Below are 15617 nucleotides of genomic sequence, written 5' to 3' on the forward strand. Positions count from 1 at the left end.
TAATATAGATACATAGCATACAATGCTAGTCATGTAAAAAAATAAGATAGAACCTTCTTTGATTTTGTGAAATGCTTAGGATTTTATTGCACTTACAATATATTCAAAATCAGTATTGCATCGTTAACAGTACTCATGAAATACTGAGAACACTTCAGTTGATATCGATATACACAGAACCTGCTGATGATTTACACAAGAATGTACTGCCTTCAGTTACACTGAATTAAAGTATATAATGCCCAATGTTATGCTTTCCTAAAAACCCTCCCATGTGAATGAAAAAGTTAAAATACCATCATCAAAGTATTTTACCAAAACTGTCCATCATGGTACCTCTCACATTCATCTTTCTCTAACTCATGTCCTCCACCTCTTTGTTCTCAACAGCGCAGCCATGCACAAGTTGTTTTCTTGATGGGTTACTCTCCTTCTCTTGCTTCACTGTGTGTTCTGGTCATTGAGATCCTGGTAGTCATAAGGAATGGTGTCTGTGGGGATGAGAAAGAAAACGAAACTCATGAGCACACTTAGTACGCTTTATGTAGCTGACAGAACTGCCTTTATCTTGCAGACTCTCACCATTGCAACGGTACTTCAGATTGGACCAGATTATATTTTCCTGAGAGAAGCAGAACACGCCCAGTCTCCCGCCTCTCATACTGGTGTCAATTATCACCCCTGTGTCCGCCACTGGGTTTGAACCCTCAAAGAAGCGAGCCCTGGTTCACATACAAAGTGAAACTAGTTAGTCAGTTCACACAGTATAGAGTGTTTATGTCTCGTGTGTGTGTCTCTTTGTACCTGATGTATCCAACCTGTGGTCTGTGCTGGAGGAACCAGCGGTAGGAGACCTTGTCCTTCCACCCAACGTTCCTGGGGTCCTTCCACAGCAGACGGACCTGCTCGGGGGTGTCTCCTGTGTGCCAGAGGGAGTTCCTCAGATACTCGCCAGGACCCGTCTTAGACTTCACAACCTAGTGATAAAGAGCCAGATAGCATAAGAAAAACCCAGCTGTGGCTTAGGAGGTAGAGCGGAGCGTCCGTTAATCACAGGGTTACCCTTTCAGTCCTCTCGTCCACCTGATGAAGTGTCCTTGGGCAAGACATTGAATCCCGAATCGCTTTTGATGGTTGTTCGCTGCCATCAGTGTATTAGTGAGTGTGTGAATGAGCAGCAAATGGATAAAAGTGCTGTATAAATGCAGCCGTTTACCTTGAGTTGTATTCCCGGCTCAGCAACGGCTCTGAAGGGCGAAGCCTGCCAGTAGGTTTGTTCTGTCTGTTTCCACATCACCACGTAGAAGGAGGAGGAGTCCTGGTAGCCAAAAATGAAGCCAGCATAGTCATCATCTGTCACTGTGTTCACGTGGAACGTTCCCTCAAAGTCAACCCCACTGAAAGCTTTGTAGCCTACACATGTGGACAGAGGAGAAGAAATACACAACATATTAGGCGAAGGCTGACAAAACACACAGAAGAAAATGAGATATCTTCTACTGTTAAAACAGATGAGGACGAGATAGTATGAAGTTATTCTGTACTTACCTACAGCAAGGCCAGGGTCAGAGTTCATGGTCTGAACTATCTCCATGCCCTGAAAGGACAAAAGAAGTACTTACATATGCTGTTGTTGAATTTACAACTATAATTACATTTATTTTGCACACTTTACTGCAATGTGCATGCACTTGTATGCATGCACATGCTTAAAAGGGCATACTTTACTTTTATGTTACTACTTGTGTTTGACATTTGACATTGCACTATTCTTTGTACTGTGTGGTTCGTTCGCGTACTGCTGCTGTTACATACAGATATCAAATTATTCTACAAAATAATTGTAGTTTTAAGTTATTTATAATGAAGAGATGATCAAGTTTGACTAGTTTCAGCTTCATACAAAGACTGATGAAAAACTGATCACATACAATGAAACATTGTTATTTACCTGATTGAGGACCATCCAGTTGGGATCAATCTGAGAGTCCCCCTCTGGGTCCAGCACCACAGTCTGATAGGCTCTGAAGTCGGTCAGAGTGACCTCAGCGTTCTCTGGGCAGTGGTCGATTATGTCAATGACATTGTCTTTGTCAAAATCTCCTTCACATGCATCTCCAACTCTGTTCTCTGAGATACAAGGACACACCTTAGAAACTACATAGCAGAAACATCACTGTACACGTGCCTGTACACACCCAGGAACAAACGTGAAGTAATACTAACTGTCTGCATCCTTCTGGTCTGGGTTGGCAACTAGTCTGCAGTTATCATCATTGTCCAGTATGCCGTCATTATCGTCATCATCATCACATTCATCTCCCTATCAGGATAAAATAGCACATATGGAGTAGGGTAAACACAGAGCCACCCATATGTCAGCATTCATGTATGCTGATATATGGGTTAATGAAATATGAAGCATTAAATAAATTAAATAAAGGATGGAGGAAGAAATAGTTTAAAACCATTCCATCCTTGTCAGTGTCCAGCTGAGAGGAGTTGATGACTGTAGGGCAGTTGTCCTTTGTGTTCTGGTGGCCATCACCATCACTGACAAAAGGGGGGTAGAACAGGTAAAACAAATAGTAAACTTTTAACCATCTTTATCTATATATTGACACCACAGGTCATGCCGGTGGGCTCTACCTGTCTATGTTGTCATCACAGGTATCGCCTACAAGGTCATCATCTGAGTCAGACTGCAGGTAGACAACACAAACACTGTTAGAAAGCGTTAAGGCAGCAGATCAATATTTTTCAGGATGTTGTTTGGTTTGTTACCTGGTTAGGGTTGACCATATCAGGACAACTATCACAAGCATCCCCCACCCCATCATTGTCTCTGTCTTTCTGGTCTGGGTTGGGGACTCGCTGGCAGTTGTCCAGGATATTCTTCAAGCCTGAGAACAGAAACACCTCAGCACATTCATTTCTGCGTCATGTGTAAAAGTACTGACACGAAAACAGCATGACAGAACGCAGCCTACAGACACAGTCTGTCAAATGCATCGCCAGATGGCGGTGTTTGTTTAAGGCGAAGGTGAAATAGTTTCCAGTGGCCTTCGACGCCTGGCGGAGGCTTACCGTGGAAAAATGCTTTTAGAGAGGAGACAGACATGAGCAAGCACTTAGCAATCCAGCCTTGGAGTTAAAGACATAACCAAATGATCAAGATGTCGGAGCTCTGCCAAAATTACACTCATTACACAAATCACTACACAGAGTCTAAACATGCAACATGCGTAAGCATATAAAGGTAAACATACAGGCACACACAGAGGCAACAAGTTAAAACTGTGTTTCCAGTGGAACAAATGAGAGGTGCTCTAAAAGGGCAATCAAGTGAAGTATGTGAGAAACATTTGTGAGAGAACACTTACGATTCCAGTTGGCAAATTTTAATATTTAACACTGTTTTCTACTGGGGTTTTAAAGGTTTGTTTTTTAATGACTCTTGTTGAGTTGTTTCCCTGAAAGCCAATGATCTAACTGGTAAAGGATGTTGATTGGAAACAGACACAAAAAAGACCAGGAGGATGTTTTGAACAGATAAACTGCTGCCAGTCCAGTGAAACAACAAAAATGTCCACATTGTCTGGTCCAGACAGTCAGTGGTTTGGATAACCCTCACAGACACGGTAGTGTTTTAATGAGATTATCAGCCATTTGGTTTTACAATGTGTATCTAAATTTATTACTTCTAATTGATGCAATAAAAGCAGTAATTATCCAGTTAATACACCTCCCACAGACCATCCAACCTTTTCAGTCACTATGACCAATATGGCCCTCTAATTACACCCAGTGATGTTTGGCAATCACAAAACTATGTGACTAGAAGAATGATTTGACTGTCAAATAATAATAAACACTTACCATCCCCATCCATATCATCATCACATTCATCTCCCAGCCCGTCCTGATCGGTATCCCTCTGTGTGGGATTTTCAACTGTTTTGCAGTTGTCACAGGCATCGCCATGGACGTCCTTATCGCTGTTCCTTTGGTCTACATTAGGAACGAGCCAGCAGTTGTCCTGGGGCAGACAAATAAGATTCACTGTATAGTGCATGGCCTCAGTGAGAGAGTATCTCCTGTATGCTGATTCTGTGGAGCTTCGTTACTTACATCTATGTTAATGATGCCATCACTGTCTGCGTCGTCATCACAGGAGTCACCCAACCCGTCCCTGTCTGCATCCTCTTGGCCAGAATTTGGCACAAACACACAGTTGTCCTGGACACAACACAGCAAAATACATACAGCATTATTTTTAATACTAGCATGGATTAAATGCAAGAGAATGTAGGGAGTATAGACACGAGTACCTGATTACAGTTGTTGTCAATGCACTGGAGCTTATTGTCAGGATATGCGTCAATATCTGTGTCCTTTCCACATACATAGCCATTACCTGCCCAACCAACGCCACACTAAAACACACAGAAGAGGGAAAAGGCATGGCGTGACATTTTATGTAAATTATGTGGAACAGCACATTGATGATCCAGGAGTATGCATAAAGCTGAATATGACGTCACTATTTTCTAAATTCTTACCACACAGCTAATGCTGCCATCTCTCTCAACAACACACTCGGCATTGATGTCACAGGGGTTGGGCTGACCATTGGGGCAAAGCCTGGTACCATGGCAGCCTCTCACCTGGTCACCTGTGAAGCCAGTTTTACACTCTCCGCAGCGGAAGGAGCCCTGGTAAGGACAGTACAGAGTCACAAACCAGGGCCTTCTGCTATAAGAGAGTATGATAATAACCATACACCAGCTCCAGTGGTCTTACTATAGTGTTGAAGCAGTGCGAGTTGGCAGTGCAACCTCCATTCTCAGGCGGACCCAGACACTCATTTATATCATCACACACCTGGGAAGAGCAAATGAAAGACAGTATATAAAGAAAAAGATTCATATTCTATCAACAGGCACATATAAATCAAACAGAATGAATGTTTTATATACAGTGGATTACATTTTTTTTGTACCTGTTTGTGTGACTTAGCATAGGACACACCCACTCCATTTAACTCTGGTCCGGTGTATCCCAGAGGGCATTTTCCACATCGAAAACCAGGAGCAGTGTTCACACACTGGACACCAGGGAAACACGGGCTAAACTGGCACTAAAGCACACATATAAGACAGAACATGGTCAAATGCAAACTAGTGCTACTTTCACCTACTGGTTGCAGAGATTACACATGCACACTAAGAAGCATACAATCCATACCTCATCCACGTCATCGCAGTGTACCCCGTCTCCTGTATAGCCCTCTGGACAGGGGGCACACTGGAAACTCCCTGACTCCGCACGGATGCACATGTTCTGTCTGAAACAGGTCCCAGGTGGGCACTGAGTCTGATGCTGAGGCTGCATGACAACTGGGCTAGGAGCTGGAGCTGTGTTGGTTGGATTGCCCCTGTGATCTGTGGGCACACATAGACAGATACGAACCCACCTTGATGAAATGTCACTTTTTTCAGACATGTCTAAATATGGCATAAATTAAAAGTCTGATCATAGTTTTATACTGCTTACCACAGACAAGACACTCTGAAATGGTATTCCTCAGAAAATTTGTCTCCTTAATCTTAACCAGAAAGAAACAGAGTGTAGAGCTGTTAGTCGGGATGAACTGTCGTGCTTGGGTAATTGTGTTAACAGCTTATATCAATACAGGGCAAATCAGAATTTTTGAAAAGCTATAAAATGTGTGTCTGCTAAGGTGAGCTTCGGTGATCTGTCTCCTTATATAAAAGATTATCTCAGTGTGTCTGACAAGTCTGAGTTGCTGAACTATATAACGAGCATTTGATTGCCTCAGGCTCCCTGTTTGATGCCCTATCTCCTAACAAATCCTTCGCTTTAAATGATCATCTGAAGTCATCCAATTCCATCTCCTGCTCGCTTTTACTCTTGAAACGAGAGAGCTCCAAAATATCAGCAGATCCTCACAGTCAATCTTATCCTGAGGAAAAAGGATGGTTGTCAATCAGCCCACATTCTTCCACTTTTAAAAGTAGGTAACTCTTATAAACAACCGGGGACCTCTCCACATTTTCTGCTACACAAGCGGCTCCAAAAAACTTCTTCTTCCATTTTATCCATTTAATTCAATCTCAGCCTCATCCTGTTTTAATTAGCAACCAAAAAGCAATATTATCAGCAGTTTATTATAACTGTTGAAATAATGTGGTGCTCTTTTATTGATTTTCCAGAACATATTGAACAATTTCAATTTCCCATTTCTTTACCTGCTGGTTGAGCAGCTCCTTCATCTCAGATAACATGATCCTCAGCTCCCGCATGGTGGCCTGGTCGTGTAACGTCCGGCCTCCCTGGATACCTGAGGGAATTTCACAAATCAGAATTAGAGAATCAAATCCACAACACATCTACCAGGTTTAAGGTAAAAAGACCGCGTGTTTGTCAGGTTATGTCAGACAGTCGGTTGCAATCTGTTCTCACCCAGCAGCTGCAGAGATTCAACCTGATCCACGCTACAGTCCTGCAGAGTGGCCACGTTGTCTATGGTGTCCTCTATCACCAGCTTCAAGTCTGTCAGTTCATCCTAACAAAGGAATAGAGGACAGAAGAAATAAATTAAGCAATCAGAATGAAATACATGTAGCATTCGTCTATCAAGTTATTGCGCTGCTACAACAGTATTCATATTTATGCTTATCTCTTGAATCTCAATTGTAAACTTCTTATTCACCTGTCCATTTGCCTGCAGGGTCCTAAGTGCCACCTTGTTGGGACCAGGTGGCAGTGACCCAAACGCAGCCGGCAGATCGTCCAAAGTGTGTGCCAGTCTGCAGTCTATATAGATGTTGAGACGAGGTGGGCCGCGCTGTAGGCCGCTGGCATGTAGCATAACGTGGTGATCTCGGCCATCTGCCAGGGAGGCGTGATTGAAACTGGTTGTGCCAAATCTGCTGTCAGCCTTCTGGTAACGAAGGGTCACTAGAGATGGAGAGAGAAGCCAGAGGAGAGGAAACAGACAGTGGGGCAGAGAGACAGATAAAGGCAGCAAGAGAACACAAGTGAAAACAGATAATGTAGTCTGTATACGTAGTTGTCACAGACACTGTCACGTGTGTCAGTATAATAATTCACCCTTGCTCAGTTTGGCCTGCACGCTGAGCTCCAGGTACTTGGTGTTGTCTTTGGGGTTGATGACACTGTAGAGAGAGGTGGGGGCCTTGTTGCGGAGCGTGAAGGAAGAGAGGAGGAATGCCTCATCTCGCCCTTTGTTCTTCAGGCTTCCTTGGAGCAAGTCTGGCAGGCAGTCTGGAGAATCCAGCAGGTCATAGACTAACACAGGAGAGCACTGTTAAAAACTTGCATTACAGTGCTGTAGATGCATTGTACCATAATTGTGACAAAACAATCCAGAGAAAAGGCAAATTAACAAAGACAGTAAGGGAAACATACAGTATAGTAGTCAGTCAATAGTGTACAAGGAGCTTAGGACGTATTTACCAACTGAAAGAACTCCATCTGGTACACTATAAGTGGTGCTGACTTTCTTTTTTGTCAGTATTAATGGAGAGTTTTCTGAGTTTATGTCTTGATGGCTATAGCTCGCAGTGTACTGTGGATTGCTAATGCTGAGTCAGTATAGGACTTTATTATGTGTGACAGTGCATCTGTATGTGTGTGAGTGCACGTTCATGTTTGTATCGTGCTGTGTTTTATAGAGCGGTAGACTGGAGTCGCAGGAAGGAGCCACAGTAAACTCTTTCCACTGGAACAAATCTACTGCCTCACACCCACATGCACACACACACACGTATGCAAAAACACTTGCACACAGCACATGAGCAGAATTCAAGAATAATACAAAGTGACAGGAAACTGTAGGGAAACATTTGTGTGGAGATTCCAGGAAAATTTAAGTTTTGCACATGCACTTTCTCAGATGGCAGTTTGTGATGGTTTACCATCTAAGACTGACATTATGTAGGTCAGACTGTTCCCAGATGTCATATTCTAAAAGCCACAAAAAAACAGCTTCATGCCATCCAAATCAACAGAATTACCCTTGTTATTTGCAGCTTGCTGCAGACTGGAAGTTGTAAGACCAGACAACAGTTTGTTAGGAATACTTCAATGAAAAAGACAGTGAAACAGACTTCTTTGATAGTGATGTTAAAGAGGTTTTTAACATGTGCTCGTGATGTTTTCCGAAAGGGCATGGATGGTGAAAAGTACTTACCAATGCCTTCAGCTGTGACAGTAAGCACCAGCTGTTGCAGCACTAGAGACAGAGCCGCTGCTCTGGCCCACACACCCATCATCAGTGCTTCAGTATGGGACACAACTCAGGTGAAGCTGCGCTCCTGAAGAAAGAACTGAGTTTCCTCTTGTGGCTCAATACGAGGATCACAGATGAATCGCCTATTTTAATGATCCAACAGAACAAAAGACAAATCCAGATGTTGAGGCAAAATCTCAGCAGAGGTGAGATGGTTTTGTGGCCACAGGCACAGCTTTTAAAGCAGAGGGGAGTGTCCTTGTACTCTACTGTTGTAAATGTGGAACAGTGTAGGGGCTATTTTAATGGTTTGTGGGAGTGTCCACTTGCTACTGATAGTTTGATCTAATGATACCTTGTATGTAAAACCTGTGTGTAAAACCTGAAGTAGTACTACTACATGCTAGAAACTGTGTAAACAAAGAAACATCTTCAACATTTAAAACAAAACATAGGGCACTATACATAGTATTTTATTCTACAAAGGGTTGTCAGAGTGGTGTATTATTTGTATGAGCTAAATGTGAGGTTTATTTTTCATGAATTTATTACCCTGTTTTATTTAGTCAAGATAAAGCTTTTAGTCCTTTAGTCTGGGGATTTGGAATATAATGCCATACAAAGGATGCTACATCAGCCTGTACACAATCAGCCAAATCTAAAAAAATGTCTGGAATTCATTGTCTTAAGGGGGAAAAACTTTGACTTTGAATCTGTCATAAATGTGGATTTTATCTCCTAGCTCATCTCCCGTAAGTCAGCTGAATTTTGTTACTGTTTGCCAGATGTTTTTAATTTAATTTAATTTAACTTGTTCTACATGCCTCTGCAAACCTTTTCTTAGTTCCATCTGTTGGAGAATGTGGGAAAGGAAGGACAAAGAGAGCTGGACTTGGGACCCTGGAAACCTTTCATGATAGACGTCTGGTACTCGTCTTAAAGCTTTCTCTACAAACCTCAAGTACATTTCAACATCTCAGCTGCTGGTCCGGGCCAAAGAGAGACATTTACCATCCCTCAGTGCATTATCACCTTGCATCCGTCTGTGTCTGGCTGTCTGGTCTCTGACCAAACACCTGGCAGACTGACTATCAGCAGAGGGACAGACATTGTGCTATTGTAGCTGAAATTAAGTGAAATGTCACAAAAAATTAGTTACCGCTTTTTCAAAAACAAGATGAAAGAATATAATTGTTATTCTTGAAGTTAAAATATGATTGAGGTAAGGAACAATTAAGAGACCAATCAGGACCTAACTGCTAAGTAAAATATAGATAACACATAGTGCCAGAATAAGTCTTACTACTACCCCAAATACTTGACAAGAGACTGCTTTATGCTCAATTTAAAGTATATATATGGTATATTTGGTTTTCCTTATCAAAATGGAGGGTCTAAGGATAAAGTATGTTGTGTGTTGTACATATTGTAAAGGCCTTTGTGATTCTGGGCCACATCAATAACACTGACTTGACTATATTAATGAATCATTGTTATAGGATCAATTCCTATTCTGTATCTCAGCATACTGGAGATTTTCTAAATAAACCATTCCTGAATAATTCTGAATCTTTTGGAGCTTTTGGTCAAATCACCCAATCTTTCTCAGCAGACATTACTGAACATGTTAAATGTTAATATATAATCCTAGGTGAAATACGCTTGACAGAAAACATTTGAACATTTCTCATCTGGTTATTCCTTCCCCAGATGTTTCCGCCTCTGCAGCCTCTGATATGACAGGTACCTCGTGACGTCACCAGCTCCTGCCACTGGTCAAAACATGGCGGCTGCCATGGAGCTGAGATGCTGGGGAGGAGACTGGGGTTTGCCTTCTGTCCACAGCGAGTCGCTCATAGTTTTGGTAAGTTTAATGTCTGCTTGTAAAAATAAATACGGCTACAACATCCAGCCCTACTTTCAAGTCGAAAGGTTTCTTGTCCCGGCTTTTCTTTGCGTCTTCTCTGTGTATCTCTGGTTAGCTTACATGCTAACTTACCTACTGCAGTTTGCTTGTGTTAGCTGCTCATGCTCACCTCGATGTGCAGGATAGCAAAAAAAATAGTTCCAGTTGCATTTGATGTCTGCCCAGCTGCATCGTAACAACTGTGCATAGCATGCTCTGTCTTTCATGGATGGCTGGTTGTCAGAAATCACTCTCAGAGCTGACAAAAATGCGGTCCTTCAAGGTCAGCTTGGTGAGGCTCGGATTTGATTTTATTTGGGTATATTCTTCACTCTGTCTCTAGATATCTATCGACGGTGGCCGAGGTAGTAACGGGTAGTAATAACCTTGTCAGAAAATTAACATTGAGTTGTTTGCTGGTTGTTGTCATGTTGTTATCTCTGAGTGAATCCATGCAGTTATAACTCTTGCCACAAGGTGACGAATATGACATGTAGACCACATGTATGGACTTGTATCCATCGTTGTCACTGGTGTGTTCACCGACTGAAAACAGACATTTAGTGTGTGACATTATGATTAATTGATTACACAGTAGACAGTAACAATCAATGTACTGTTTCACCTATTTTTATGCCTCTGGTTCTGGCTCCTCCTGTGAGACGATTTGTAGCTTTTCTTTGTTTTATGCAATTGTAAAATATAAATAGGCCTATAACAAATGCTCAATTTAATTCATTTTTCATTTGAATCACGAAGACTCAGCACTTATTTTTTCTGTTAAGATATTTATTTTGTTGAGGAAAAAGAACTGATAAAAGATTTTACTTAATTTTACTCGTGCATATTTGTTGAAAATAGTTTTACCATTATAATTGTGTTGAATGTTCTACCTCATACTGAAATGGTCCACCGTTTGGCAAGTGTTTGACACAGAATATTTTAAAACCACAGTTAACCGTCTGGTTTCTTCAACCTTCACCCAAGAGCAAAAATCAGCCGTTAAACTTTTATCATGGTTGTTATCTTGATAGAACATTTTATAAAATGTTTATCATGATAACAGTTTTGGCCATATCGCCCAGCCCTAACTGTAAACTGAACACCTTTGAGTGTTGGACAAAATTAGACCTGCCATTATTTGACATTTTTCACCCTAAATGATTCATCTTAAAAAATAATTGACAAAGTATTTGATAATGAAAATATTCATCAATTTATTTAATTACATCTATACGTCTTCACTTTGGTCCATTTTTTATTTTCCGGCTTTGCTTGTTTTCCCTCTTCCTGTAAATGAAGCTGTTTCTGGTCTGCAGTGTAATCATAGGGGTCCTGTGTGCCAAATCTGCTTTTAGAGCCAGTGAAAATGTTCCAGATGCTGGTGTATGCTGTATTACTTTTGAATTTGGATCAGTAGTTCCAGCATAACATCAAATCAGAAATGCAATAACTGTTGTCTCTTTTTTATCATCTGTCCTGATTTAAGTGTGGGTTTTCTTTCAGGCCTATGCCAAGTTTTCTGGGGCAAAAGTCACAGTTTCTCCCATAGACTGGACATGGAAAACTCTAACAGGTGGGCTTCAGCTGCTTCCTATAAACCAGAATTTCATAACTGTAATACTCTAACAATCTTGGAAAATCTGCCAGAAAAAAGTTGACACAGATTTATTTTCATTATTTTCATGTTTTTTTATGCATCTGAGTCGGTTCCAAAATGAAGTGAATTAATGTAAATTGAAGTATTTTACTTTTCTCATGAATTGTAATATCTTCTTCCTGTCGTTCAACCTGCAGCGACAGTCCCAGAGTTTCTTTGTGGAGACACTGCAGTTCAAGGACCTACAGAGATTCTCAACTTCCTGAGGAAACAGGTCAGAGTGGTCATTAAATGGATGTCCCCAAACCCATTTAGCAGAATTAGTAGATCTGATATAACATTTGAGATTTGTCTTTTTTTAAGAGGTTTAATGCAGACTATGAGCTGACAGCCAGACAAGGAGCAGACACTATGGCATACATCGCTCTGCTTGAAGAGAAACTACGACCAGCTCTGGTAACACCATCTCTCTTCTGCTTCTTCCCTGACAAGAACTCATCTGTGAGGACTGTTAATATTAACAGTGACGCTTTGTGTCTCACAGTTGCACACTTTCTGGGTGGATGCAGAAAACTACGGCAATTTGACACGGCCGTGGTTTGCTTCACGCTCGCCGTTCCCTCTTAACTTTCTCGTCCCTTGTCGCCATGCCAACATCGCCCTCTCCCGCATCCTTCTAACAAAAGGAGAGGCGCCGCTACACAGAATCACTGAGGTGGAGGGAAAGGTAAATATTGATCTGTGCAATTCATCAGTCACATGTTCTGTCAACATGTCAACTCTCTACACTCTCTGTAGTTGTGACTGCAAAGTTCTCTTTGTCACAACTTTCTCACTGTCTGCCTCAGATCTACAGTGATGCTAAAGAGTGCCTGAATCTTCTCTCCTACAGACTGGGAACAGCAAACTACTTCTTTGGCAACTCGTGAGTTCTTTAATGTTTAATTTTCATTACAAGGTGTAATGAATGATGTGTACATCCCATGTAGGTGCAAAGCTATTGGAAAACAGAGTAGAAAAAGCTTGAATAATTGGGATGGAAATTTTGAGACACAGATTGGGATTTCTCAATATGGAAAATCACATTGTCAGTCAAGTTGTCCAGTTGATGTTCATTAGACTGAGGGCATGCGTCATTCTGGGAGAAATCGACATAAAGTGCTCTGCAGTGAGAGTGCAACATGAGTAATACTGCTTTTTGATGTCTCATAGCCCTATATCACTTGTGTCTGTGTGTGCCTAAATGTATTTTTGTATACATGTTTTGTGTTTGTAGGCCGACCAGCCTGGACGCCTTTGTGTTTGGTTTTGTAGCTCCACTTTACAAAGCCAGTCTCCCCAGCAGCCCTCTGCAGAGCCACCTCAGACAGCTGGATAACCTCACACGCTTCTGTGACGACATCCTCGCAGTCTACTTCAGCTCGGACCACCCTTGTAAGATCGCTGAAACAAGTACACACACTCTTGGGGCTTTAGCTTACACGCAAAGATGCGGGGGAAGTTTTACATTTGCAAGCACACAAAACCACTAAAATCATCAGCACTTTCCTTCTTCTCACATCTTTGTTTCACTGCACGCTTGCTCTTTGATTTATTTTTGGGCACTTAATTGACCTAACACCTTACACTCTCTGCTATCTCCTTCTTCTGCGGTTGTCCCCTTTCTTCATCTCTCTCCAGGTCCACCCCCACCTGTTCAGGAAACAGTGGATGCCAACCTCCAGAAACTAACTCAGCTTGTTAACAAAGAGTCCAACTTGATAGAAAAGGTGCTTCTGCTTTCCTTTTATCTTCTTTGCATGGGTTCATGGTTGCATTTGGCCGGTACAATCTCTGCTGTACTTAAAGTATACAAATTGTCTCTTACTGAATATTTGTCATATTATTTTCTGCTCGTGCATCTGTGCTCTAACTAAACTGGGCATACTGTACTATAGATGGATGACAACCTTCGCGGCAGCCCTCAGCACAAACCCCACAGACCAGAACCCAAGCCCAGTCTGGCCAGTGAGAAGAGCTCCACCCCTGCCTAACTCTTGACCTGTCAACCCTGATCCAGCCTTATTATTGGAGGAAGAACAGCCTGTAGATGATAGAAGCAGTTCTGAATCTGATTCAACATCCTGAAATAAAAAAAAATGTCATTCAGCTGAACTATGATATTAATGGCAAATAACCTAATAATTAATGGAAGTACGACTATATAATTATAAAAGAGTCTATTTTACAGCAATGTAATTATGATAGATTTTAAAGATGTTAGTCTGAAAGAGAGGGGAAAGTGCATGTGTGAGTTTTTAAAAAACGGTTGAGCGCATGTACGTGGTTAAGGATGGAATGCTATGAAGTGGTGCTTGAAGAGAAAGACACAGAAAGTTTGAACAAAAGTCAAAATGAAATGAAAAGTCCTGCAGGGAAAAGGAGTGGCACGGTTTGACCTCTGAGTGAACCACTTGTTAATATTTCTTTTAACCTCACCTTCCTTTTATTTTCTATAAGAAATGTGTATTTTCTGTGTGTATTTTTTTTTATTTTTTGTCACAATACAGTTAATGCACCATAGGAAATGTCCTCACCTGCCTCATGAGGATATTGAAGTCACTGGGTTACAAGATACATTGGTCACTAAAGTAGAACAGTGTTGGGCTAGAGCACCTTATGGTAAGATATGTTTAATTAGCTCATGTTACTCCAGTTTATAAATCTGTGTTTTATCATGGAGGATCTAAAATTCAAATATTTTAATTAGTATAATGTACAGTATGTATGCAGTCTTGACTATAGGCCTAAGCAATTACTTACTTTGCTTTTCCCTCACCTCTGCTTTGTATAGCTTGTATAGTTGTAAATAGTTTCATGATTAACATCAATGCAATTTTACTTGTGGTTTCCTCTAATAGGGCTGATCCGCTTATTTGCAAACTTTGCTAAAAAAAACACTGAGGTAATGGAAAGGCCTTACACACTGCATTAACTTATTCATGAAAAATATGTGGCACTAATATGTTTTTGTGTGTCTTTCATAATTGTTTCTTTGCTGTGCACGATAATCTGTGTCATATAACAGTCCACTCACTTCTGTTTTCAACAACCATTTTTGTACAACATTTATGTTCTTTAGGTTTTTCTGTGCCTGTTTCACCTTGTTAAAACAAAAGTGTCTGTCCCATTTGGGAATGTCTCATTAGCTGCCTTTTTCTATGCTTAGAATTTCTTTTCCTACCATGTTCCATAATATCCTCACAGCTCATACATTATTGAACTGTCTGTACTCCATATGATTGCTTTCATGATTTATCTGTATCTTAGTCTAGATACTTAGACTCTTGCAACTTCCAAAATCCAAAAACATCTCTTCATGGTTACATTCCCTTTAAAGCAACATATCCTGAAACAAAAGCATTCATTGGTGTGTGTGTGTGCTGTGCGCGCGTGTGCTGCCAATTACAAAATGTTGTTGGACAACTAACAGGCTTGTGAGGAATTTATGGGTACAGTGTGCCTTCATGACTGCTGGTGTCTTTGTACAGTTGTCAAAATGTCATAATTTTGAAAGACTTTCATAAATTATCTTTGTCGTTTATGTTACTGTGGTTCATTTTCTGTGGATGGTTGGTATCAACTGTCTTGATCTTGAAATACAAACATGATAATCCATTCATGGCTCATTGTCTTTTTTTCAAGCAAATTTAACCTCTTAATATAATTTCACTAAATGTGCCTTTAAACAGTCTACTGGAGTCTAGATTAAAATTGTATGAGAGCCTCCTAATTTGTGCTTTAAAAGATGTAGATGTTTCTTGGGTGACTTGTTTTTCCAGTAATAATCGCAG

The 15617-nt window shown here is 41.0% G+C and overlaps 2 protein-coding genes across 4 annotated transcripts; one reads left to right on the forward strand and one right to left on the reverse strand.

The window, feature by feature from the left end:
- Positions 1-57: 57 nt before the first annotated feature.
- Positions 58-10604, reverse strand: thbs4a (thrombospondin 4a). Its single transcript, XM_046036013.1, has 24 exons — positions 10026-10604; positions 8240-8421; positions 7138-7335; positions 6737-6984; positions 6487-6589; positions 6273-6364; positions 5557-5608; positions 5248-5444; positions 5003-5140; positions 4804-4884; positions 4563-4715; positions 4332-4436; positions 4132-4239; positions 3880-4039; positions 2785-2903; positions 2650-2702; positions 2469-2553; positions 2227-2323; positions 1952-2130; positions 1549-1597; positions 1217-1413; positions 805-977; positions 583-722; positions 58-491 (listed from the first exon to the last, which is right to left on the reverse strand). Exons 2-24 carry the CDS (start codon positions 8319-8321, stop codon positions 442-444), a joined length of 2859 nt encoding a protein of 952 aa, XP_045891969.1. The 5' UTR covers positions 8322-8421; positions 10026-10604; the 3' UTR covers positions 58-441.
- Positions 10002-15441, forward strand: mtx3 (metaxin 3). Of its 3 annotated transcripts, none has more exons than XM_046036015.1 (9): positions 10002-10142; positions 11691-11760; positions 11982-12058; positions 12148-12240; positions 12329-12511; positions 12633-12709; positions 13061-13218; positions 13465-13553; positions 13722-15441. In XM_046036015.1, exons 1-9 carry the CDS (start codon positions 10062-10064, stop codon positions 13815-13817), a joined length of 924 nt encoding a protein of 307 aa, XP_045891971.1. In that variant the 5' UTR covers positions 10002-10061; the 3' UTR covers positions 13818-15441. The 3 variants fall into 3 exon arrangements, with proteins under 3 accessions (XP_045891971.1, XP_045891972.1, XP_045891973.1); XM_046036017.1 differs by having other exon boundaries at positions 10085-10142; positions 11674-11760; XM_046036016.1 differs by lacking the exon at positions 13465-13553.
- Positions 15442-15617: the final 176 nt, after the last annotated feature.

Source organism: Micropterus dolomieu, linkage group LG21, assembly GCF_021292245.1.
Source record: "Micropterus dolomieu isolate WLL.071019.BEF.003 ecotype Adirondacks linkage group LG21, ASM2129224v1, whole genome shotgun sequence".
Taxonomy (NCBI): domain Eukaryota; kingdom Metazoa; phylum Chordata; class Actinopteri; order Centrarchiformes; family Centrarchidae; genus Micropterus; species Micropterus dolomieu.